Genomic DNA, 23,977 nt, shown 5'->3' on the forward strand with positions numbered 1-23,977 from the left:
CTCAGCAGGTGGGACCAGTCAGGGTTGAAGGGGACAGGCAGCAATTGCACCCCAGGGGCGGGCAGCCCTGGCTGTGTCGGCAGCGGAACACTGCCTGCTCACCTATGCCTGATCTGCCTTTGCCAGCCTCATTAGAAAAGCTGGGGAAGCCCAAATTTTGCCCCAGCAAGAGGAAACACTGAGCATGCTCCGGGTAGTAGCAAGGCAGCCCTGAGGGGAGCTTAGCCCTGACCCTGGGGAAGAAACGAAGGGAGCCATAAAGGGACGAGTGGCAAAGGACCAAGGAGAGAAAACAGATGAGAAGGAGAAAATGGAAGCGTAAATAACTGTAAAGAATAAAAGTCGGGAGAGAAAGGGACAGAGAGTCTAGGGGAGGGGCCCAGCACATTTCTGAGCCTGAGCTGGGGACCGCAGGCATGTCCAGATTTGCCGTTAGAGCTGACAATTGCCCAATACAGCCCAGGGGGCTGAGTCAGGGCTAGGCGCTGGCTGCACTGGGAAGGGCGGTGGCTGCGGGGTGAGTTTCATAACCACCCCGGCTCCTGCTCTGCCACATCGCACCGAGGCTGTGCTGAGGACCGAGCCCCCTCCTCGCACGCCAGCCATGGTGAGTGAACCGGGACAGGGAGGGAGAGGCAGCTCCATAAGGGCAGGAGGGCGATGGGAGAGAAGCATTTCCCACAAGTGGCCCCAGAACCAAAGGCAAAATGTACTTTGGCACGAGAAAGAGGAAATGGTGCCAAGGGCTGAGCTAAATCTCTGACAGGGAGGGGGCCTGGGCACGAGAAGAGGGTGCCGAGCTAGAGAGGGAGGGCAGAGGGTCCCTGCAGGGGTGGGGGACTAGGGGGTGGCATATGTGGTTGTTTCCTGACACCCCCTCCCCTCCTTTTTTCCTACTGATGTTTCTGATGCCCATTCATCCAATTCGGGGCTACAGTTCTGCCTCCGCTGTCACGTCCCCCCGCCCCCAGCACCAGTGTAGGGGGGTGCAGAGGAGCCAAGAGCCGAGGACCTGTGGCTAAGAGCAGAAGCAACTCAGCTCCTCTCCCATTAACCAAAAAAGGTTGAACTGAGCCTCGGGCAGGGAGTCCCCTGGATACTGAGGTTAGGCAGGGAAGGGTGGATTCCCCCCCCCCCAGCTCTCCCTGCACTGCCCTTCCCCAAAGTCTAGAGCCATGGGGAGGGGAAAGAGCCCCACATCCCCCATACCTCCCTCACCTTGCCCTATCCATCCCCACTGGAGAAGCCCATAGGCCAGCCCAGCTCTTTTCCTGCCCAGAGGCAGTAGTTTGGCAAGCCAATTCTGCTCAAATTTTTCTCTCATGACTCAGAGTTTCTCCTCTGTCCAAACAGGACATGGGGAGGGAAAGGGGGAGGCAGGCTTATCTTTCCAGAAAAGCAGCCCCAGCAAAGCCATGCTGGAGAGCACGGAAAAAACTAGCACGTCGGAAAAAACTAGCACGTCGCTGTGGTTGCAGCGCAAGCTTTTCCCAGTCCAGGACGCTCCTCCGATGGGAACTGACATCTCCCCAGGGGATTTTCCATGAACCACTCCCCAATCCTCTGGGTCCTTCCTGCACCACAGTGCTGTGCCAAGGCATCAGAGAAATTAATACCAAAGAAAAATGCAGCTGGACAGGTTGGGTATAGGAGACTCCTCGAGGAAAGAAATTGCAGGAGGCCCTGCTCGGCCCAACCTTACTCCAGAAATAGAGTCAGGTTCCTCTTCTGCAAGCCCAGAGCTCCCTGCAACACTCACCTGAACTTGCTCTTGGCTCCTGCAGCCCACGGAGACTGAACGCTGCATCGAGTCCCTGCTAGCTGTCTTCCAGCGGTACGCAGGGCGTGAAGGGGACAACTGCACACTCTCCAAGAGGGAGTTCCTGGCCTTCATGAACACTGAGCTGGCTGCCTTCACAAAGGTGAGCAAAAATAGAGTCTCCCGTGGCATGCACTTCAGCCCCCGGGACAGCAATTAAAGCCTCTGCCCCCACAAGCACCATGGGGTAGGCGATGGGAAGAGCTCACTCCCATCAGAAGCCAGAGCGTGGCCTGACAAGAGTTGGCCTGACTGAATTCTGCCTTCCTCTGCCAGTCCCTCTCCACTGGTGATGAACTCAGCAGCTGCAGTTCCACACCTAGGGCAGGGAGGTTCAGTGAGGGGCATCTTTGCCTCGAGGCAGGCATCGATTCCCATCTCTTTGGTCTTTTGCAGAATCAGAAGGACCCAGGTGTCGTGGACAGGATGATGAAGAAACTCGATTTGAATAGTGACGGGCAGCTGGATTTCCAGGAGTTCCTGAACCTCATTGGGGGCATTGCGGTGGCCTGCCACAATACCCTGCTTGTTAACACCCCTCGCCCCTAGACCTGGCTCCTGTGTCTCCCCCACCACTGTGAACATTCCTCAAAAAAGACCGATGCAAAGCTGGAAGCAATGCCCTTAAGATGGGGACATCCCCAGTCCTCATTTTTATGTATAAAATAAAAGGTTTAAAATCCTAGCGTAAGGCATGGTTTTATTTCAGCATCATCAGTGAGGAGAAACCACTAGGAAAGCAGTCCAGACACAAGGGGAGCAGGATCTCTAGGTCATGCATGTTCTCATCCTTGTCACTGCCAGAAACTACACCCTGCCTGGCTTTGGAGATCCTCCAGCCTGTTAAGTACCATGGGGAAAGGTACAGTAATACTAAAGGGTACAACTACACAAGGTAAATGCAAAGACAGGAGCATTACCAATAAAGATAATTTGAGCACTGGCAACAGCAATTACACATTAATTATTGGCGGAAGCAGCCTCTGCTGGCATGATAAATTATTTCAGGACTACAGCCTCCATTTTCTGGAAACTTCAAAACCCACCAAGTCTGGTAGCTTAAGAGTACAAAAGAGGGATGGGGGGAGGGGGGGCTGAAAAGTGGAAATTAAGTCTAATCTCTCTTCTATCTCAGCAAGACCAACTGAGCTACAGAACAGGAAGATCAAGATGGTCAATTTACTTTATTCATGAGAGAAGCTAATTATTTTGAGAAACATTGCTAGGACAACAGAACAAAAAGTCAACACTAGCACTTGGATGCTGAGCTGTTCTCCTGCCACTTCTGATGGGAGCAGAGCTGCCCCTGAGCAGGGACAGGCTCTGTGCTGGCCCCGGTTCCAGACAGTGCCGCATTCCTGTGAGAGCCAGGCTCGGCTCTTCCTGCTGTCCAGGTTGCAGCAGGGTTTTTGAGCTCTTCTTTCAGGAGCGTAACACAAAAGGATACAAGAAGCAGTTGCTGCCTCTCAAGCAGTTTCTACAGAGCGTGATGTGTGGTAACCAGGGCTCAGCAAGAGCCACCCTTTACCCTCTGGAAAAGATTTTTCTTGAGACGATGGTACATAGAAACTTCAACATCAGCTGGATCTGGAAACAGAAGTGCAAGTTGCTACTACTTGGAAGCAGCTAAGAGTCTCACTACAGCATTCCTGGGTGGGGAAGAGCAGGTAAGACACAGCACAGGCATGGCTATGGTGAAGAGACTAGACTAAAGCTGGAATGGTGGGAGGTGAAAGTTTCCGCACTGTGCTATGAAACAAGACCATTTCCCTCTGATCTCACACCTCCTCAGGACAGGCATGCCCTAGCGGAACTGGAGTGGGCTGATCCGCAGCCCGATGACATCTTTGCCAATCTCCGTCACCTGAGGAATAAAAGGGAGATGATTAATGCTTAAAAGCAACTCAACAGCCCAAACCCGTATGCAGCGTTCAGAGCCTAGACAGTTCTCAAGAACACATGCTGCTCATCACTGCAATGTCGGTCCCTGAAGGTAGCATTTAAACTACACAGTATTTCACAATTCCCAAACTGTTCCACCGCACATGCCAAGTCCTCCAACATTCAACTTCACCCAAAACCTATGCCAAGTTAGGGGCAAGCATGGGGGAAGCTGCTGGAGGGGACTCTCAAGGGAAACATCACGGGTTAGGAGTGGGTGGTAATAGACGTTGAGACTCCCTTACTGTAGTGACGCGGCAGATCTGCCCATGGAACTCAGGGCAGTAGCAGGCTCCGCTGAGTGGACACTTCTCCACGGGTTTGCCACGATAGATGGGCCGGTAAGAGGCAGCACAGATGTCAAAGGGGTTGTGCATGTCATAGTTGAGCTGGTAGGTGTCAGTGAGATTCTTCTCACATGCTGACAAGATCTTGCGAGTCTGCAAAAAGCAACCACATCAACCAGAGACGCAGCCAGGAAGCAGTCCGAATAGGGTCTGCCACAGCAGATATTTCTACCCATGCACCTCACAGACATACCTGCTGGGCCACCTCAGGCTTTGGACCCAGCTCCAGCAGCCGACGGGCAAAAGCAGCAGCTGTCTTGAAGTTTTTGAGTTTGAAAAAGAGGTTGAGAGCAGTACGCAGCACCAAGATCATGTGGACAGGCTGCAGGCTGGAGTGGGTGAAATAGGCAGCCATCTGCATTAGGGAGAAGGAGGGAAAGTAGGGATACAATCACTACCAACCACGTAAATAACTGGATGCCCTGAAAATGCTGCAAGAAACCCCTCCCAAGTAATCACTGCCACATCTGCTTTAAAGGAGGAAATGGCCGGATTCAGGATTTCCAATGCCTTTTTAAACCTAAAGGCTACTTCCCCCTCGTGGTGAAGAAATTCACAGAGTTTCTGTACCTCACAGATTCGCTTCTGCTGTTCCAGGGTCTCTTTGGGCAGCTTCTTTCGCTCAATCTCCATTGAGAGTCCTACAATATACTCCCGGCAAATGGCTATCAGCTGCTGGGCCTTTCAGAGAGGGAGACAGAGTCAGGCATTTGGCCTCCAGCCCCACAGGCACGCAGACAACAGACTGAAGAGTATGCCTCTCACCTCAGCAATCTCCTGCTTGTTGTCCACCACCAGCAAGGGCACGCTAAGCAAGATGGAGCGGAACTTCTCCACAGCCTCCTCAAACTTGCCAGCCGTAGTGAGCTGGTAGCACAGCTGCAAGCGCTGGATCAGGTCATTGAGTTTCAGTCCAATGGCAGGGAGGGCATTCTTCAAGCCAGCTTCTTTCCTGGGGGCACCAAAGAGGGGTTGGGCGTACAAACAGGACCACTGCAGAGGCCAGCAGGAACACGCATATTGTCAGCTCGACTGCAACTTTTCAGAAATGTTTTGACCTAGGGCCACACCGTTTTTCTTTGCCATTAGCTTAGCACAAAAGACATATGTGCTTCCATAATTCTGCCACCCACAATGCCCAGCCCTCTCTGCACTAGCACAGGCTGGGAAGTCTGGCTCATTTTTCTACAGTGGCTTTCAGGCACCACTGTAAAAACACACCTGTGGTTCTCTAGATGCCTCAGACCAGCTTTGTCAGAGGCAGAGCATTAGTGCTAGAAAACACAGCATCCCAACTGCCTCACCCTGGATTTAGTCTCTAAAAAACATGAAAGCAGTTCTTTAACATCTTTACATCAAACAGCAAGCAGCAGAAAAATCCCACTAAAGACAGAATGCTCCCTATTTATATCCAGCAAACAGGAAGGCTCCTCCATTCACAACAGAGGAAGGAGACATTTCTGGCTACAACTGTCAAGGAGTCTGGGAGGTATATGGCACAAGTTAAAAAGCACAGAAAAGGAGCTAACCCAATTGCTTACCAGTTGCGATGTGGGTATCCATACATGGTAGGGAGACATGGCAGGGCTTGGTAGGTCGTACGGCCACGGGCATAGGTCTGCAGGAACAGCTGCTTGTAGGGTCCAAAGTTTGTTACTCCTACCTGGTCATGGAGGAGCTGAAATAGACACATTGGTCTGCTGAGTAAATCTTGTCCAGGGCTGTACAAAGGTCGCACAGACATCACTCAGGCTCACAGCACCTCTTATTTTATACCCAGAGGAAAAAAATGCACAAAATTATTCACAAAAGGACACAAAATGAAGCTTCAGACTGGATCAGAGACAGAAGTATATGGGGACAAGGGCACAATCTTTTCCCTAGAAACTCCAGGGGAAACTTACTCTCATTGCTGTCTCAAAGGAGCCTGCCAGAATGTGGTCAACAGGAAGCTGAGAATTGTTACACCACACCTACAAGAATGGAAGGGGAACATATACAAGAGAAATTGTGTATACGCACAGATTTGTCTTATCTATCCTTATCATCCCTAACCCCCCTTAAGAAAGTTCCTATGCTGTGCTCACAGATGAGTGTCAACAAGAAGGACTGAACCCAAAAAAACAAGCGCCGAAGTAGAAAGTTTCTGAGAAAGACAGTCAAAGACTTGTGCCACTACCTGAGCTGGGCTGGTGCCCTTGGTGGGTGGCACAAAGAATCCATCCTCTGCTGCTCCTGCTGGACCAGCAGGAACATCCTGGGGGAACACACAGAGCAGTGATTAGTGTGGAAGTTTCCAGCACCCAGATGAAATCAGAGCTGGCCACAGCTGTGGTGACCAAGTCACTGAAGAACCCCGTAACACATTTCCCCCACCACAACCACCACCACAAGCTGTCATTGCCTTCCCAAGTAACTACAACTGGGCTACTTAAGAAGCCTCCCAGAAGCCTCCTACCAGTTCAGGGGGAAGATCCAAATCTTCTTCAACTTCCCATCCACCTCCTTCTTCCTGGCCTTTACCTAAACCTTCCTCTCCAAAGCCTTCTCCAGCATCCACAAAGCCATCTGCACAGAGGGGGCAGGGGGAAACAGTCAGAGCTCTTACACAGGCACACACTTACACTTCTGCAAGAAAAACTCTTGGATTCACCCACCTTCATCCAGCTGCAACTCTGCATCTTCTCCCCAGCCTTCGGTGCCAACAGTGTCAATATCGATATCGGCAGCTAAGGCACCCCCTTTGCCTACAAAAAGGGTAGGATCCTTCATTTACAAATCTCCGAGTGGGTCAGGTGTTAAGCAAAGAATTACATTAGGCCAGCACCCTCCCCTCCAATTGTCAAGTCCCATCTTGTGCTAAAAGGCCAAAGATTTGAGAGATTTGCTAAAGACAGTGTAAATGCCAAGCTCGATTCCAACCTCTGCTGGTAACACACAACAAACCTGAGGTTAACAGCAACAGTTCAGGAGCCACGGAGACAAACATCTCCATTTTGCATATCCCAGCTTAATGCAACTTTTGAAGTACAAAGCAATACCTTTGCTAGCAATTGTTCCTTCGAAGAACCCCTTGGAGACAGTCAGCAATGGCCAGTTGGTATCCAGAGGCATGACAGGAGCAGGAGGCTGCAGCAGCTTTGCATTGTGATCAATGTCTGGAATCTGAGCAGAGAGGAACAGAAAACAGTTAAAGGCCACATAAGGAAAATCCCATTCTTTGACCTACCCGCCTCCAAGCAGCACAGACAGTCTCAAGCCTGGTAAGTGGCAACTGGAATGGAGATGGTTCCTCCCTCCCAGAAAGAAGCTGCCTAGCCAGTCACACTAACACCAGATCCCACTGTCATCTTCTTCCCAAACTCCAGAGCTCTTGAAGTAGAAAGCATTAAGTCAGTTTGCTAACCGTTTCCTTTTCAGGATCAAATGTTTCCTTCAGACCTTCAGCTTCCTCATCCAGACCATGAGTTGCAGCCGTGAGATAGGCCAGGGACTCTGAAATGAGATACAGCTAACATGAGTGCAGGTTCTTCATTGCCTAGAGAAAGAAAATTTCTCATACCTGCATGCATGGCCACACTGTCACAAAGGAAAGATTAGCAGCATGCCAAAGTGTAGAATCACACCTTTGGGGGTGTTACTAGATTTAGGACTAGAATGTGTACGCAACGACTGATCATTTGAATATGCTCTACAGTTGATTCAGGTTTTCTGGATGGTATTCTAGCTCTTGGGTTACTTTCTGCTCATCCAATTCAGTTTCTCAGGTAAAGGATTACGCTGATCTGTCTCCAGAGATTACTGTTTATCCCAACAACCTCCCCAGCTTCTCCCCAGACAACAGGGACACATGTTAGCCTGATATTACTCACTTTGCCCACAGTTCTTCAGGATCCTCACTCTCTCTGCCACATCTCCTAGATACAAGGCATTCTGATAGTGGCCACTCATATCTTTACGGATCTCAGCTAAACCAAAAGAAAAAAAAAGTCACAATAGCTTTGCTGTTCTTAGCCTCCACTGTGATGCCACTCATTCCCTCTGGGAATGACACTCAGATCCTCTTTATCTCATCCTTCTTTGCCACCATCCTGCCACTCACCTATCTTCATCATCTTCCGAAGCTTCTCCAGATTGCCAGTGATGAGATAGAGGAAGGAAAGCTTATCAAAGTTCTTGGTGCGCTGGTAGCACATCTCCACAATCTGGTGATTTCCTTGCAGCAACGCCACTTCTCCCAGCTTCTCCCAGCAATTCTTGTCATCCAGAGCTTTGGCTGCTTCCAGAGCAATCTAACAAGAGAACTGACGTGGTTACTAAGGCTTTGCAGAAAGCAACTTTATCTGCAGGCTTCTGTTGATAATGCCTGTGATGGAAAGCATGGGATTACAAGGATCACCGCACTAAATCATGCCCCTATCCGAAGGCCTGCACCTTAGTAAGGCTGCTGTCATCCTCAACTCTATCACTCTCAACTAACACTTCTTCTTCCCAATACTCCTCCTCCTTGCAGCAAAAAGTAAGGTTTGCAAGTGATGCCCCAAAAGACATGCCTTTCTCACAGCACCACCTGCTGCCTCACCTCAATGTTGCCACACTCCAGTGCCAGGCTGAAACGGGTCTTCTCATCCTTGACAAAGTGCAAGGCCACCTCTGGGTAGCCCTTTTTCTGCAGGTAGGCAATGATGGACTGGCCCACAAGCTTAGCATTCCTCACCATGTGCAGCACCTGCAAAGAAAAGGCCCAGGCACTGAAGCTGTCAACAACTTCCTTTACCCTCAGGTATATGTCAAGGAAGAGTGCAGGGTTTCTTACATCTCCTCACCTCATCATACTTTCTGTTGATCAATGCCAGCTTGAATTTGAATTCTGTGGGATCAATGGTGAGGACCCTGGGGCGGCACTCTCTGTCCAGGCAGTACACGTTGTTCCCCTTCACACGGGTAACATAGATAGGCAGGTCCAGGGTGCGGATAATTCCATGATCCCTATGCCAACACAGCACACACATAACATGCACACCAACACAACACGTGTATGACTACATTCCCTACCTCAAAGAAGGCTCAACACTCTGTATGTTATTTTAGCCTGCATTATAAAAGCAAGCCCCAGTCAGAGGAACAGTGCAGCAATCCAGCCCAGTGATAAAATACCAGTGCACAAGGTAAGCAACCAAACATGAGTATTTAGCTCTAGCTGTATTTGGGTATGTCCATGCTGTAACAGAAGTGCTGTTTCACAAGCACCAGCTTTGGAGTCTGCCAAAAAACCCCCATGGTAGTCTGCACAAGGCCTGCCAGTTCAAGGACTCAGCGCATGACTCCCAGACTCACCCAGTGGTGACAGCATATTTGATGTGATTGCTGGTAGTATAGATGAAAACACCGCTTTCATCCCAGGCACCGCTCTTGACACGGATGTTTTCATGGATGTTACACAGTGACTCCAGCTTTCTGTTGCAGATCATGATGGCTGGAGAGGAAAGCCAAAAGAAATAAGGCTAGGGAACCCTCTACTGTTAAACACCTGCCTCTGAATTATGGCTTCTCTCTTCCATAGTCCCAGCAATAGAGACTATATTCAGAGTGTCAGACAATAAGGATATGATGGCAACCACAACTAAATTGTCACTATCTGCCTTTGCTTTATGAAAGAGATTAGCTGGATCATTCTGAAGAGTACAAGAAGCCCTCTGTTTTACAAACTTGCGGAAAGGTTTTGCTGAAGAGACAAAGTGGCAGGGCTCACACTGTGAATGTCTTCAGCTGCACCTTCACTGCTAGCCATGGCACTGAATGGTTTCTCTAGCAGGCCGTGCTAGCAGGGACACTGCTCCCAACCAAGGAAGGAGCTAGTGTGCTCTAGGATCCAGGTGAAACACTGCACCCCCCCACCACTTACCATGCTTAGCCAGCAGAGCTACATGGGACATGTCAGCTGACCAGATGACGTATTTCACCTTGGAGATCTTCACTGAGGCCAGAGTTCTGGGAAAGGACAGCACTGACATCAGAGAGTTGGACAACATCCCTCCAACAGCAAGCTCTATGATCAAGCTGTATGATAACTAGCAGTGCTCAACACCCCGAACCCAATTTGCAGATGCTCTGAAGCCCCTTTTTGCCACTCTGGAGCTATAAAATCATGAGGCAGAACTGAGTGTCTCTGCAGTCCAGTACAGCAAAACAAACCTCTCTCCATACCTGTGCAAAAACAAATATATTTGTATGACAATTGACTTCAAAACCTAGATTTCTGAGGGGGTTTTAGGGATAGATTTAACCGAACGAGGGAAATAAGGCATTTCCAGGCAGCATTTGCATTGTTTGATTTACTTGTAACTTTCCCAACAATACTAGAAAGACAAAGGCATACAAATAAGGAAATGAGACAAGTTCTGGGACATAAGCGATCAACATAGACCATATCTATCTGTAGATAATCCAGAACCTTCTCAAGCCTACCAAGATGGCCAAAAGCACCAACTCCTTGCCTGTTTCTTTGTGGCTAGCAACACATACACCAGCACAAACATGCTGCTAAAAGAGCATTCTGAGCAGATATAAAACCTAAGGGACAAGACATCAGGCAAGCTTAGCTTGGTTGAGTTTGGGTTTTTTGATTTCTCTCCACTTTTATAGCACCCAATTCTGTAGTCACGGGATTTACAAGGGTATGGCACACATCTCCCTGTGATCAATGGCACGATGCCTGCAGCATAAATTGCACCTTGGCTATGTTTACACTCTGCTCTTCGTAACAGTTGTTAGCCATGGTTTGGATCAGTCTGACACAGCCTGCAGCTGATGCTAAATTCTGGAGTGCATTAATAGCTATTACTTGTCCCCAGAGGGCATACGCCAGCAGGATTACAATATTAAAACTTCTCCCTGCAGACTGGATCTTACCGCTTCTGCTGCACGTCAAAGAGGGTGATGGAGTCTGCATCTCTCAGTAACAGGTTCCCTGTGCCAGCATAGAAAATCTCATCACAGTTCGGCACCTGCACCTTCTTCGTGATCTCGTTCTTCAGGTTTTTGATTAGGATCTGCCATTTGATAAGAGGAAATGTAACAGCACAGGACAGTTAGGTAGATTCTACAAAGAAATTTAGGATTATTTTAACACAGAAATTTTGTATAGCTGAATCTCAGTGACAAGAGGCCAAAATAAGAGCTGCAGCTTTTCTCAAAGCAGGATCAGACTTTATCCTGCCAGAAAACCCAACCTCAAGTTTGCCAGGTGCAGACACAGTGTATCCTTCCTTTTCCGCCCCACTGCTGTGATTACTAGCTGGCTGATACAGTTTGCAAACCCCCTCTACAATTAGTATATGAACAAAGTAATATTAGGGAAAAGTGAGAGAGAACACAGTGTAGATAGAAAAAGGAAACGATGAAGTTGAGAGGGGTGAACGGCAAGTGGAGGAGGGAAAGGCAGGGAGGAGTAACAGAAAAGGCATGAAATAAATTTGAATTTACTAAGGCAAAAAACACCCTGAATTATTAAAAAAAGAAAAAGGAAAAAAAAAAGAAAAAATACAATATCCTGCATGGGTCAAAGAGCAAGACTTTTCTTCCCCTTCACATCAAGTAAATTCAAGCAGAGAAAACTTTCCATGACTGTCTTTCCCCCTTCTTTCTCCTATCGCATTCCACAAGTGAGAACAAAGAGCTTTATTAAAAATCTAACCTGTATTTTTACCATTTCCCCATTACTTTCATGCTGTGAAAGTGACCTGGGTGGCTTCACAGTCCTGTTCTGGTCAGCTTTCATTCCTGAACTCACCTGCTCTAGCAGGCTTCCAGCAACTGAGCTAAGATGTACTGTCAAAGAAGTTAAATAATATTTCAAATACATTTTCACTGTATTATATTTCTTCATGTACATCTGCAGCCCACTCTCTACTGACAATGCTTTGCCAGTCTACTTGGATCTCCAATAATTCTGTTAACCCAATCTCCCCACTTTCCATCTGCATGCTTCCAAATGACAACATACCCTGTTAAAAAGATGACCCTATTAAGCTTGTCCCCTTACCGAATGCATGCGATCCAGGACTGCAAAGCGGTTACGAGCTACCCACACAGCTGTTAGCCCGGAGGAACGCTTCCCTTCAGGGGCTAGGGAGAGCAAAACGCAGGCAGTGAATAAAACCTCTGGCAGGCTCTTATGGCAACACATTAGTCAGTCTTGTTTGATCCCATCTTGGCTGTTGTAGCTGCTTCCTAGTAATTCATGTTTAACCTGAGGCTATTCAAAAGACTCATTTCGTCCCCCGATGTCCTTTCGGATCTCAGTGTGGCCAGCGCCAGCCCTTCTCTCCAGCCAAGGCACAAGACAAGTGGCTGTCTGTACCGCCAATGCCACTGCTTGGCGCTGAAGCAGGCCATCCTGGGCGACAGCACCGTCTGTCAAGCTAATGAGCAGAGCCTTGCTGGCCAAACAAACTGAGCAGCGAGGGTCCCAGCTTCAACGTAAGCCCCCCTCTCTCTCCCCCCTCCAAACTGATATAACGAGCTGGAGGAGAAAGGCTGCACTCTCCCCAGCACGCAGCTGTTCTCCCAGTTTTAAAATGCTAATACAAACACAGCACTCTGCATGTCAGAGCACAGAAAGAACAGTACTGCAGGATGTGTATCAGATGTGGAGAAGGCTTTTTGCAGCAGCAGAAGGGAACAGAGCGAGACAGCTGCTGCTGGTTTTGGTAAAATAAAATTTTCTTTAGCTCTCAGCCCCTTTTCTCACCAGTCCTGCTGCTCAACACAAGTGTTTTTGGAGATTCACATGCTAGACCAAGCACTACTTCACCAAGCATAGTGCCATTTGTGGCAGATCTACATCCTAACAAATGATGATTTAAACCTGACTGGCTTGCCCTTCAGCCCTCATTTAGTACCCAACACAAGAAAGACTTGTCCAAATTCAATTTCCAGCTCTGCCTGGGGTTTTCTGATGGCAACTTCAGCTGTTTTTCTGAACCTCCACAACGCAACATTTTTACTGGCTTTAAGTCTTTAACGCCAACTGTAGATCAGGCAGAAAATGATTGAAATATATTACACAGAAGACTGTTAAAGAGTGACAAGAAAGCTTCCCTTGTAGGTCAAGTAAATAAGCTGAAGGACATGAGGATGACAACTCCAAGGCACATGTTAAATACCTACATTATAGTCCTGGGAGATCATCAGAAGGTTGCACACATAACAGCTTGTTGGAGAAGATACTTACCAACCAGTAGAATTTTATGCTATCCTTGAAAATGCACTAAAAGTGCATGGTTTTCATGAGGCCTAGACATTTCTTCCTCTGGAAGAAGAATATCCCCTTTCCTCATTTAAAGGGTCACAAGCTGGGTGTCCCCAGACAAGTCAGCTTTGAACATCTCAATCAAACTAAATATTTGAAAAATATTCAGTAACATTTAATTTATGTAAAGTTACTATAAAGCTCCCTTTCTCTTTCTCTCTCCAAATACACCTGCTGACTGTACTCAGCAAAGAAATCCTTCATTAGACCCACAGAAATCAATAAATCGATGAACAAGTGAGCTGGATTCCAGTCTAACTCATTCATCACTCCCACTCATTTCAAAATCTTTACTGCCGTGATGACAGAGGCAGGAGGAACCAGCTGGAGTTTCAGATCCCAAATGGAATTCATAGTTAGGAGAAAGAATTTTTTTTTTTTTCCTAAATCATGTTTTGATTTGTAAATTGCACAAAACTGATCTGGAATTTGCCGAGAGGAAGAATGACTACTGGCACCCTGGCATTGTCACTTTTACAGCCACTTTTCAGAGTATAAAACCTCTTAGAACAAAACATATCTGGTTAAAATCCATCTCTGTTGACAAGCCAGGAAGGCTGCCTGCTGCGTTGAAAGGGAAAACAGAAAGTTCCTAATAACAAAATTATAAAATATATATTTGTAGCAGTAAAAGTTTGGGATGAACATGAATTTTTCAAGTCAGTGTAGTGTGATATAGTGAGCAGGAAGCCTGCCAAATGATGTGTGCTGCAGGGGCACTGGGAAACACAGAGAAAGAGTCCAACAAGAGAGGCTTAGAGAAAAGAAGCTTTTTTTATATATAACACACACAGTTGGAGAGCGGAGGAGGGGACAGCTACATAGTAATAAACATTCACAAGGACTAATGTGAAATAAGAAATGCCTACCATCCGGATTCTGGGAGTCTGCATCCTTGGGAATGGTGTATAGGTCATAAGTACTGTTCTCTAAGTTACTGGCTCTCTGCAGAGAAGGGGAAAAACCCATTTTGAGATAGGATTTCACAGAACCAACATTCACAGCCTCATGGAAAGTTCTTTAGCACATTATGCAGCAAAACTGACTTACTGTGCAGAGAAGGACGGCGTTCTCAGCTGGGTTGTATGACATGTTGAACACAGGGAACTTGGAACCACTGAAGAAAAGAAGAGTCATGAAGAAAAGAGAAAGTTAGAGTGGACCAAGATTGTTTCTACTAAAGTTATCTTCTGGTAAATGCTCTTCATTCTCTGAAATATACCAACTACCAGAAAAGCTCAGTTTTGATGAATTTCCTGAATCAAAACCACCTGGAAACACTGTAAGAGCATGAGCATTTCCTGAATGAAAGAGCTGGCCCTTAAGCTTGAGACTTAAAACTAATTAAAAAAAAAAAAATTATATCTATGCACAGATAAAAATTGACCTAAAAAACTTCTTGTAGGTTTTGTAAGTTCATCTGACAGAAGAGTCAGCTGAAACTGAAGTATGTGAATACAATAATACGACCTATCTGTAAGCAAGAACCTAACAAGGGATTCAAGATACTGGCAACACCTCTTATAAAACGATGAGCACCATCTCCTACCTTCGCAGCTGCATGACAGCAACATCTTTTGAACTGTTGAAATCAAGCTGGCGGAGGAAACGGTCCTTCACATAATACAGCATGTTCCCATGCACAGCATAAGCAGGCCTCTCACGCTCCAGTTTGAATACAATCATGCCACCGTCATGGCCTGAGAAAAGGCGTGCAAGAATTCAAACATGTGAATTAAATCCTGTGGGTTTTTTCTCATTATGAAGATGACACTACCAAGCCCTTCTAACCAAAAAAGAGCCAACAAAAATCATAACTGATGACCGAAGCCATGTCTGCTACACCTCAGCCTGACTGAATTAAGTGATTCCTCCTAAGGGCCCACACCCCTTTAGGTTTCTTAATAAATCTAAGATCTGACGCTCTTCTAGAAACACTTTGCCTCGCTGTCATGCATTTCTTTAAGTGTTAATAGTCCAGCATGGCTTCCCCTAGGATCTGTCCCATCCCTTCTTAGCCTTAGAACATTTAGCTAGTTAATGCAGAGCCTATCCTGTTCTAGCTTTGAACTACAGCTGATACAATGAGATTGTGCTCCAGTAAATAAGGATCTTTTCCCAACAATACATTTAATATAAGCATCTGCAAGTCAGTGTGTTCTGCAAAGTGTGCTAAAAGCAAATCCTGTATGGATTTCCTATACGGTAAACATTTTCTCTTCACAGCAACCTATCAGACACTGAGTAGGAGCTTTTTTTACCTGCAGCAAAGAGGTTGAGGTTGGGGTGAGCAGCCAATACCCAAAAGCGATCATGATCACGCCGAAAGGTCTGGACACCCGTGCTAAATGTGCAATAAAAGCAAAAAAGAATATAAACAAAATGGAAACCTTGGCGTAAACTTCAGTTCCCAAAATGAAGATCCTAAGTTTTGCCATACAGACCATCTCCAGCATTCAGCACAAGTCGTCCACGGAGCGTAAAAACACTGCATTCAAAGCCTTCTGTCAAATAATATATTCTCATTTAACATATTTTCAGCAGCAGTATCGCTTGACAAGTCAGCCCTCTTCCACTTGCTTTCAGACAATTAAAAGCCTTGCTCTTAACGTGTGTCTCAAAGGGACAGAGAATGTGAAAAACACGGCTTCTCATTCATGAATTATCAAACACTAGCACTGATGTTTTAAGAACTGCTAGTGTTCGGTTTCTCTAAGAATAACTGTAGGTCTTTCATACGTGTAAAAACTTTCATAAGATTGAGTCAAATGCTTGACAAGCACTAACCGTTTAGACATATCCCAGACACGGATACTCTTGTCTTCTGAATTGCTGAGTATTAGCTCCTGCCGTGGGTGAAAGACAGCGCACGAGACGTTGTTGTAATGCCCCCGGCAAGTGTCAACCTCCCAGGCCTTCGATTCTAACCAGAAGTGGAAAAGAATGAGGAAAATAATACTTAAACAGGTAAGCTCTGCCATAGCGGAAGCAGAGCAAGTGCTTTATTATAAAGCGAACTGCATCGGCCACTAGTTACTATACCATTCTCTGCAATTTACATTTATCACCTCTCCCTAACCACTACCACAGCTCACCTAAGAGAGATAAGCTAGAATACTAAAGAGGTGATAAGAATTGTATATAGTTTAGTTGGACTGAGCTGACAAAAGCACAACCGGTCCTGATGGAGGGCTTCTGGCTCTCGAATAATCTCCATGTCTTATATATTCAAAAAACTTCAGAGTCAAGTTTTTGTACTCCTACAAGCTTCTGCTCAGCAGTGCATGCAAACCAAAAGAAGCTAGAAGTGTTCGCTACAGAACTGAGCTCTCCTCAGATTGCAAAAGCCAATGCTGCTTGGGATTATTTACCACTCTATCATACAGACACGTTTGCAAGGTGTAAATTACCTCCAGGTTCAGCCTACAGATATTCAAACATATATTTCAACTCTTAACCCCCTTCTCCCTGTGGGCTCCCCCTGGAGAATCCTCTTACCATTCATACGCCAGATCTTCACTTGCCGATCATCAGCTCCCGACACAATAAGTGGCATTGTAGGGTGGAAGGCAGCCCAGTTCACCCCACGATCGTGGCCCTACAGGCAAAAAGAAAACAGTCCCTTGAAGCAATTTGGTGACTGAATGGAATGAGCAAAGGAAGGACAAAGCAACAAAGACTGCAGACAGGCTTGCCAAGACACAGCTTTCACCGTTTTTATACACCATGCCGCTCATACCAAATGCTTACAGATAGTAAGATTATAGATGCCCACAATAATAAGCTTTGTGGATACCGTTCTTCACCAGTAGAGCAAAGCTGAAGCTCAGCAGCAGAGCAGCACTGCTTCCTAGCTTTAACAAGCCATTACAGAAGGCTGTCTCTACCATAATCTCCTCTGTTGCTTCCAGTAACACAAGGCAATAACATCTGCTATTTAACTGTGCTTTTGGCTGTACAGAGAAAACCATATCTGTTTGGTTACAGTGCAAACATCTCCAGATTTCAGATTTTAAACTCAGAAAAAGTAATGTTGTAATCTAAAGAGCATATAACTCTAGAGCTGAGTCAGGCGTTTCAACTGTTTTTTTCCTCTGCTATTTTCCTGGGCTTTTAGAGGATCAATTGTGTTACAGAGATTTCACCAAATAAATCTGAAAAGGCTGTACTGCACACATACATTGACACTGTACCTCAAGAACGTGCTTCACAACCGCATCCGTTGTCCCAAACAAATCCACCCCTGTTATTCCCCTGACATCCGATTCCACAGCTCCAGGGGACAGGTTCTTCTTCCTTAGGCCTTGTGGAACAAAGAGGAAGGAGAAGCAGGGGTGGAGGAAGCAAAAATCGTATTATCAAGACAATGTTTCTAATTTAACAAGTTGAGCGCTCTCCCTGTGCTGGGAACTTGAAAGAGGGTGAGAAACATCCAGGACTCCCTTCCACTTCCTCCAAAAGCTCAAGCTCTGATTAGACACAAAAGAAAGTTTGCGATGCAGCAAATCGTACAAAGGATCACCTCAGCTCACTGGGACACAGACAGCAGCACCTCAGCAAAGGAGGACCGACGCATTCCGATTTTTCTCCCTCTCACCCCTTTGCTAATCTAAGCTTGCAACTTTCAGGACACTTTCACCCATGCCACTTTGATGACCTCTTGGTTATGGATTTGAACAATCTGCCTGGACACAAAATATTTTCTGGAGCTAAAACTGTATGAAATAAAGACTGTTCCCAATTCTGAAGAAAACTAAGTCATCCAAGTTAAAACAGACCTGTATCTGCTGTCCTTCATTAAAACCCAACAGAACACAATAGGGAAACTGAGAATCGAGAAAAGCTTCTCCTCCAACAGTGCACAGGGAAAAGACTGTACATGTAACACTCTAAAACAAAACTTAGAAAATGTACTTTTCCATTTAAAAGTACTTGGCCCAAGGATGCTGCCATGAAATTTATCAAGGATAAGAAAAAATTGTCTAGGATAAAAGGAGAATTGCACTGGTGTGGATGCCAAGAGAGAGGGAAATGTAAGAAGAAAACAAACAATACTGAAGACAAAAAATTATTATTTTCTTGTTGCAATTCTGATTCCCAAACTCCTCATGGATTAACAGCTCAACATCTCAACAACCTCTCTGGCAAAGTTAGTCTAATGAAACCAACATGTTAAGCAGTGTCTCACAGCAAAGCACAGATGCTCAGCGCACTGAGTGAGGTGCACATACAGATGCCCAGGTAACGGTGAAAGACTTGAATGGCTGAGTAGATACTTCTACAAAGCTGACACAAAGTACCCCAGAAAGGAGGAATAAAACATCCATAATCCAAAAAAGATGAGTGAAGAAACACCAGACTTTTGGAAGAGAAAACACTTGAGCCTTTGACAAGCCAGTGAAACAGGACTGGGACACAAGTGGAAAATTTCTGGCATAACTGCACAAATCGAGAGGAAAGGCAGGACACTCACAGAACACACCAGCCTCCTGTGTTGCTCTGGGGAGGGAGCAGGGACAGAAAAGGGACTTGTGGCAGAAAGGCAGATATTAGGCATTCTGAGGTCAACTGTTAAAAAAAAAAAATCTGAAAAGGAGACTCAGCTCAACATGCACACAAGCACTCAGGAGAACAGGTATTAAAATAACCAGAGTGAAGGGGCAACATGCTAACTGTGAATGACAAGTTGCAAGTTAGGAGAGAAAGAAAGCAGACAGTGCTTTGCAAATTCTTTTGGTCTATTCTCTTATTCAATGGAAACTAAAGAGGGCTCTTGGGTGCAGACTCTTTCATTGCTGGGCTCAGATACTTTCCTGTCCCTGTAATCCATCCACCTTCAGTGGATAATCAGAGAAGTGCAGTGGAAGCTGAAGTTGTACCAAAAGTTTTGCCAGCCATCACCATATATCCACTGAGGGTGCTCAGAGAGAGGCAGTCTAGGTCTACAGATGCTATCTGGGGACTCTCAGCTCAGGTCCTCCCAGTCCCAGGGCTTCTCAACATTGCCAGCCCAAACCTTCAGGTGATCCTCACTTAAGCTGGTCATCCAGATCGACTAAACAGAGCCCTGACAGAACAAGGGAGTTTCCTGCCAAGCATCAGATGTCAACATTTGCCAACCACGAGTAAGGTTAAACAGGAGTTGGTGTGTAATGTTAGAGCACACACAAAAGCAGTCTGATCAGGGTAAGACCACTAAGACCCTCCTTGGGGGTTAATACTTATAAAGAGACAGAGAAAAACAGAAGATTATTTTGTAGTTTCTGCAGGTTAATATCAGCATCATGAGCAAGGACTTCATTCCACAGCACAGGTGAATAATACAACACAAACATTCATGCATTTTAATATATCTAAACAAGCTTATTCTGACTGCATTCACACAGTCTCTCTCGGGAGATTAGCAGGAAACAAACCCTTTAACCTTGAGCATACTTGTTTTGCATTGAAGATCCTTTTGCAGCAGGTTTCAAACCAAGGAGCACTATCTGTATAGGAATTCAAAACAACAGGGCCATCTTCACATTCTGTTGCCCAGTCTGGGTCACGCTCCTCATCCCTCACACTCTCTGCTGAGGCTGACAGTTTTGGGAGGAGGATTTTGGAATGTGACCTTTAAACTCACTTAACTGAGGGCATCAAAGAACCTGTGCTCATAATCCCAAAACCTGCTGAAAAAAATCCCCACTGATGTCAGCAGAAGCTGCAAGTTAATAGCAGCACTTAGAAATGGAGTTAAAGCTCAACACCAAATGATGCTCTCTATGACTAGGATTATGTGCACAACAGACATCAGACAAAATGGGGGAACAACCCTTCCCAGGAGACTGCTAGAGCCAGAACAGAATCCTGCTAAGGACATAAGTCATTTGGGGGACAAACTGGGGAGTGGAATTGTATTTTGAATCCGCTTCTCGACTCTCTGTAGGTTTTTCCACACGCTAGTATTCTCACAGTGTCATGTCTGACTGGAGCGACAGCTGAGTCAATAATTCACCATGTCTCTAAAACCCCTCATCACATATCAGCTGAGAAAAAAAGGTCTGTACTATCTCCAAACCAATTTCGCAGCTGGAACTCTGCTGAGAGAGAGTGTTTGTGGGAGAATGCAGCAGCAAAGCTTAGTGGCAGAATAGCTGTTAAACTCCCCATGCTGGCAGTACAGACAGGGGGACAGGTTTTAAATAACCAGGATATCCTGTCCCCAGCCCGTACTGTTGACACAGCTGGCCGTGTCTGAGCGCGTACTACAAACAACGCAGTGCGCCCAACGAAAACTGCAATGGCGAGAGCGGCAGGTCGGATGAAGCCTGTCTCTAGAATAGTTTATGTAGTAACACCACCAGTATTGCCCCCGCGAGCCTCCCACCCGACCCTTATCTCCATCTAATATTTTCTCCATTTCTAGGTTTTCATTTAGGGATTATATTTCATTCCATTAAGTCACCTTGTGGCCTAGGTGACTAGGCCTTTCTATAACTAAGAAACAGCTAAGATATCAGCAAAGTACTTTGGAGTTTTGACTTGCAACTCCTGCTCTGATCTTTAGGCCACACTTCATTTTATGAAATGGACAAGCAGACTGAAAAAGCTGAAAGAATCCCTAATAATATTAACTTCCTGTCACCACCCACAACTAGGCTACCAAAAAAAAAAAACCCCAAACCCCAAAAAACCAAAACCCAACATAGGCCTTTTTATCCTTCTCTCAGAATGAATGACACATTGCTGTCTCCAAGAGTTTTTCAAGGGGATAAAGGTGGTCCAGAAATTTCTAAAATCCTCCTACAAGTCTGTCACATCTGCAAAGCTGGTCAGTTGACAACACTATTTCCCTTCTGACAGCAATACTTGTTGCCTATATTGGCTATAAAACCAGACTGGGAGATTAGGTTGCAGAATCTCCATCTTTAGAGGGTTTTTTTGGCTGCACAAAGCTACAGCTCACCTCATCTACTGTTGCAGAAGACTTGCTTCAAGCAAAAGGGTGGACTAGATGATGCCCAGAGCTCCCTCCCAGCCAATATCCTATGACTTCATGGCAGCTGAGGGGAATAGGTCCCCATCAATAGAGAAATCTTAATTTTCTCCTGAGGCTTCTGCAGTCAACAGGCTCTGTTCCTGCTCTCAGATCCAAACCCCTCTTTCCTGCCTCAGTTGGCTTTCAGCAATTGCAGTTTTGAAGTGGGCTTTGCCACTGGGTACCCCCTTGATCTGGGCAGCTCACCAGAAATATCCCAAACGCGCACAGTCTGATCCAAGCTGGCTGACACTACCAGGTCCTCAGAGGGGTGAAACTGGGCACACATCACATAGTGGTTGTGTCCTGTCAGCACACTACAACAGAAAGGACAGAAAATACCATATGAACATAAGATATATTAATACACATTCCAATCTGCACCAACAGCAGTAAGCTCAGTCTCGGGTAGGATGATGAGGAATACAGGATTGCTAAATAAATGCTACTCTTGTTCAAGAGTTAGCATGACTGAACACTGAGCACATCTGTTCTTACATTCAAGGGTCAAATTCTGATGTCAATAACTTCAAAGGCTCAGCACTGACATGTGTGATTTTAACCTCAAAAATTTTTCAACCAAACACCACGTGAATTTATGAATACAAGTCTAGTGGCATCAGAATAAACAAGCAAAAGACAAGACTGACGGAAATATTCATAACTGATGTCAGTTCTATTCCTTCAACTAAGCACAGTTTCTGCTTGAAAACAACAGACAGCTCGTCCCCAAACCATGCAGTTATTTTTTAAAGCAACCGTTGATTTTACCAAACACAAGTTCTGGACTGCCAGTTCCAAACCCGAATGGTCTGGTCATCAGAAGCACTCAAGATCCATGGATATTCCTAAAAAGACAAAGTATTCTGTATATGAAGTAATACACACCCCAGGCATTCCCTCCCTACATGGTATTTTCCAACTGTCCCCAGGTATGACCCTTTTTAAATCTTATTTAAGATCTTGGCAGAATTTATGCCTCTTACACCTCTACAGAAGACCACCATATCTGGAGCGCCCTTATACCAGCAAGACCAGCACAACTTCTTTAGCAAAGGTTCCCAACGTGGGAAACAAAAGAGATTCCCTTTCACACACCAAGGGAGCAGACACCCATCACCGGGGTAAGGACGAGAGGAGCTTACGTGGTGGAAGAAGGTAGTGCGAATGTAATCCAAGTGCCCGAGCAGAGTGAAGAGACAACGGCGCAATTTGTAATTCCAGACCTGCACAACGCAGAAGTAGAACAATGATGGTAGGTGCCGCCGCCTGCTAGATTTTTTGTGTGCATTCTCACGTTTCAGTTCACCGACAAGCCCCTCTCTTCCATTTTAAAATGTGTTTCTAATGCAAGCTACAACGAGACTTCAACTCGCTGCAGTTAACTCTAAGGTCCCTGAAACAGGAGAAACGCAACTGCCAAATCTTGTTTCCCTCACACACACACTCTCTGTCATCTTTTAACCGGTTTCTTTGCACATTGCCTTCCCTGAATGATGCCTTTTAGAGAACAAGAGCTAAAGGGGTAAAATTTTACCTTTATTTTGTAATCATCACCTCCAGAAACAAACAGAGGCTGCTGTTTGTGGAAATCAATACCTCGAACAGGTCCTACAAATAGGAAGAGCAGGTTGGACACAGCAAGATGGCTGACAGCTGAAGCAGTCCCTTGTACCACTTAAAGACTACAACTTGCATTCCTCCTTGCTCCTGTTGCTATTGATAAATTACGAGCTTCAAAGCAACAATAAAGACGTGTAACAGTCTGACATCCCATCCCCAAACCCATTCCTTTCCATCAAGGTGCCTGCAGCAACCCACCGCAAAACATCCAGGCCCTTCAGATCTGTATTTACAGGTTCATTTTCATACCAAAAATAAAACTACTACCCCACTTTAAGCATGTGCAAGCAATGTTCAGAGCCAGCAAACTGGCCACAAAAAAACACAGGCTAAAACTGAGAGGCTCTGAAGCCAAACAAGCAGAGGCCTCAGTAACACTTCAGCAGAGCCGCCCTTCCTCCTCTCGCACCCCAGTTTTCCTCCACACGCAGGTCTCAACACTTCCCCCCAGCACACTGACCGTCGTGCTCATCGAATTTGTCGATAAGGGTGCACATCCGATAATCCCACAGCTGGATAACGCCATTGTGCAGGCTGGTGAGGATCCACGGCCGCTTGGGGTGAAAGCTAAGCCCTGCCGAGGTACAGAGATGTGACAGCGAAGCCTCCGTGCACTTGGGAGCCCAGAGGCCCGGAGCAGCCCTGGTGGAGCCGTCCGCCCCGTCCCCCGCCCCGCTCCGCTCAGGGACTCCAGGGGCGGGTGGGAGCTCCCGGCACGGCCTCCCCAGGTACCCAGGGGCTCCCAGAACGGCGCGAGCCCGGTACCGCTATTACCTTTCACCCGGGCCGACTTAGTCTCGAACTTGGTCAGCATCGCCCTCCACCCCGGCCCACGGCACCGCCACCTCCCCAGCCCTCCACGTCGGCGCCCCGGAAGTACCCCAGCTAACTTCCGCTTCCGTCACCTCCCCCAC

The 23,977-nt window shown here is 46.4% G+C and overlaps 2 protein-coding genes across 2 annotated transcripts; one reads left to right on the forward strand and one right to left on the reverse strand.

Annotated features, from left to right (window-relative positions):
- Nucleotides 1-384: 384 nt before the first annotated feature.
- S100A11 (S100 calcium binding protein A11) lies at nt 385-2,504 on the forward strand. The gene is made up of 3 exons (XM_052798223.1): nt 385-607; nt 1,785-1,922; nt 2,216-2,504. Exons 1-3 carry the CDS (start codon nt 605-607, stop codon nt 2,366-2,368), a joined length of 294 nt encoding a protein of 97 aa, XP_052654183.1. The 5' UTR covers nt 385-604; the 3' UTR covers nt 2,369-2,504.
- COPA (COPI coat complex subunit alpha) lies at nt 2,503-23,957 on the reverse strand. The gene is made up of 33 exons (XM_052798207.1): nt 23,838-23,957; nt 23,524-23,637; nt 22,978-23,051; nt 22,586-22,666; nt 22,212-22,288; nt 21,648-21,757; nt 17,614-17,723; nt 16,919-17,018; nt 16,208-16,343; nt 15,682-15,764; nt 14,970-15,120; nt 14,471-14,537; nt 14,290-14,365; nt 12,152-12,234; nt 11,020-11,159; nt 10,013-10,098; nt 9,445-9,583; nt 8,934-9,096; nt 8,690-8,836; nt 8,210-8,399; nt 7,980-8,075; nt 7,514-7,602; nt 7,149-7,272; nt 6,765-6,854; nt 6,566-6,675; nt 6,287-6,364; nt 6,012-6,080; nt 5,649-5,785; nt 4,873-5,059; nt 4,678-4,788; nt 4,301-4,462; nt 4,006-4,200; nt 2,503-3,683 (listed from the first exon to the last, which is right to left on the reverse strand). Exons 1-33 carry the CDS (start codon nt 23,875-23,877, stop codon nt 3,624-3,626), a joined length of 3,675 nt encoding a protein of 1,224 aa, XP_052654167.1. The 5' UTR covers nt 23,878-23,957; the 3' UTR covers nt 2,503-3,623.
- Nucleotides 23,958-23,977: the final 20 nt, after the last annotated feature.

This window comes from Harpia harpyja, chromosome 9, assembly GCF_026419915.1.
Source record: "Harpia harpyja isolate bHarHar1 chromosome 9, bHarHar1 primary haplotype, whole genome shotgun sequence".
Taxonomy (NCBI): Eukaryota; Metazoa; Chordata; class Aves; order Accipitriformes; family Accipitridae; genus Harpia; species Harpia harpyja.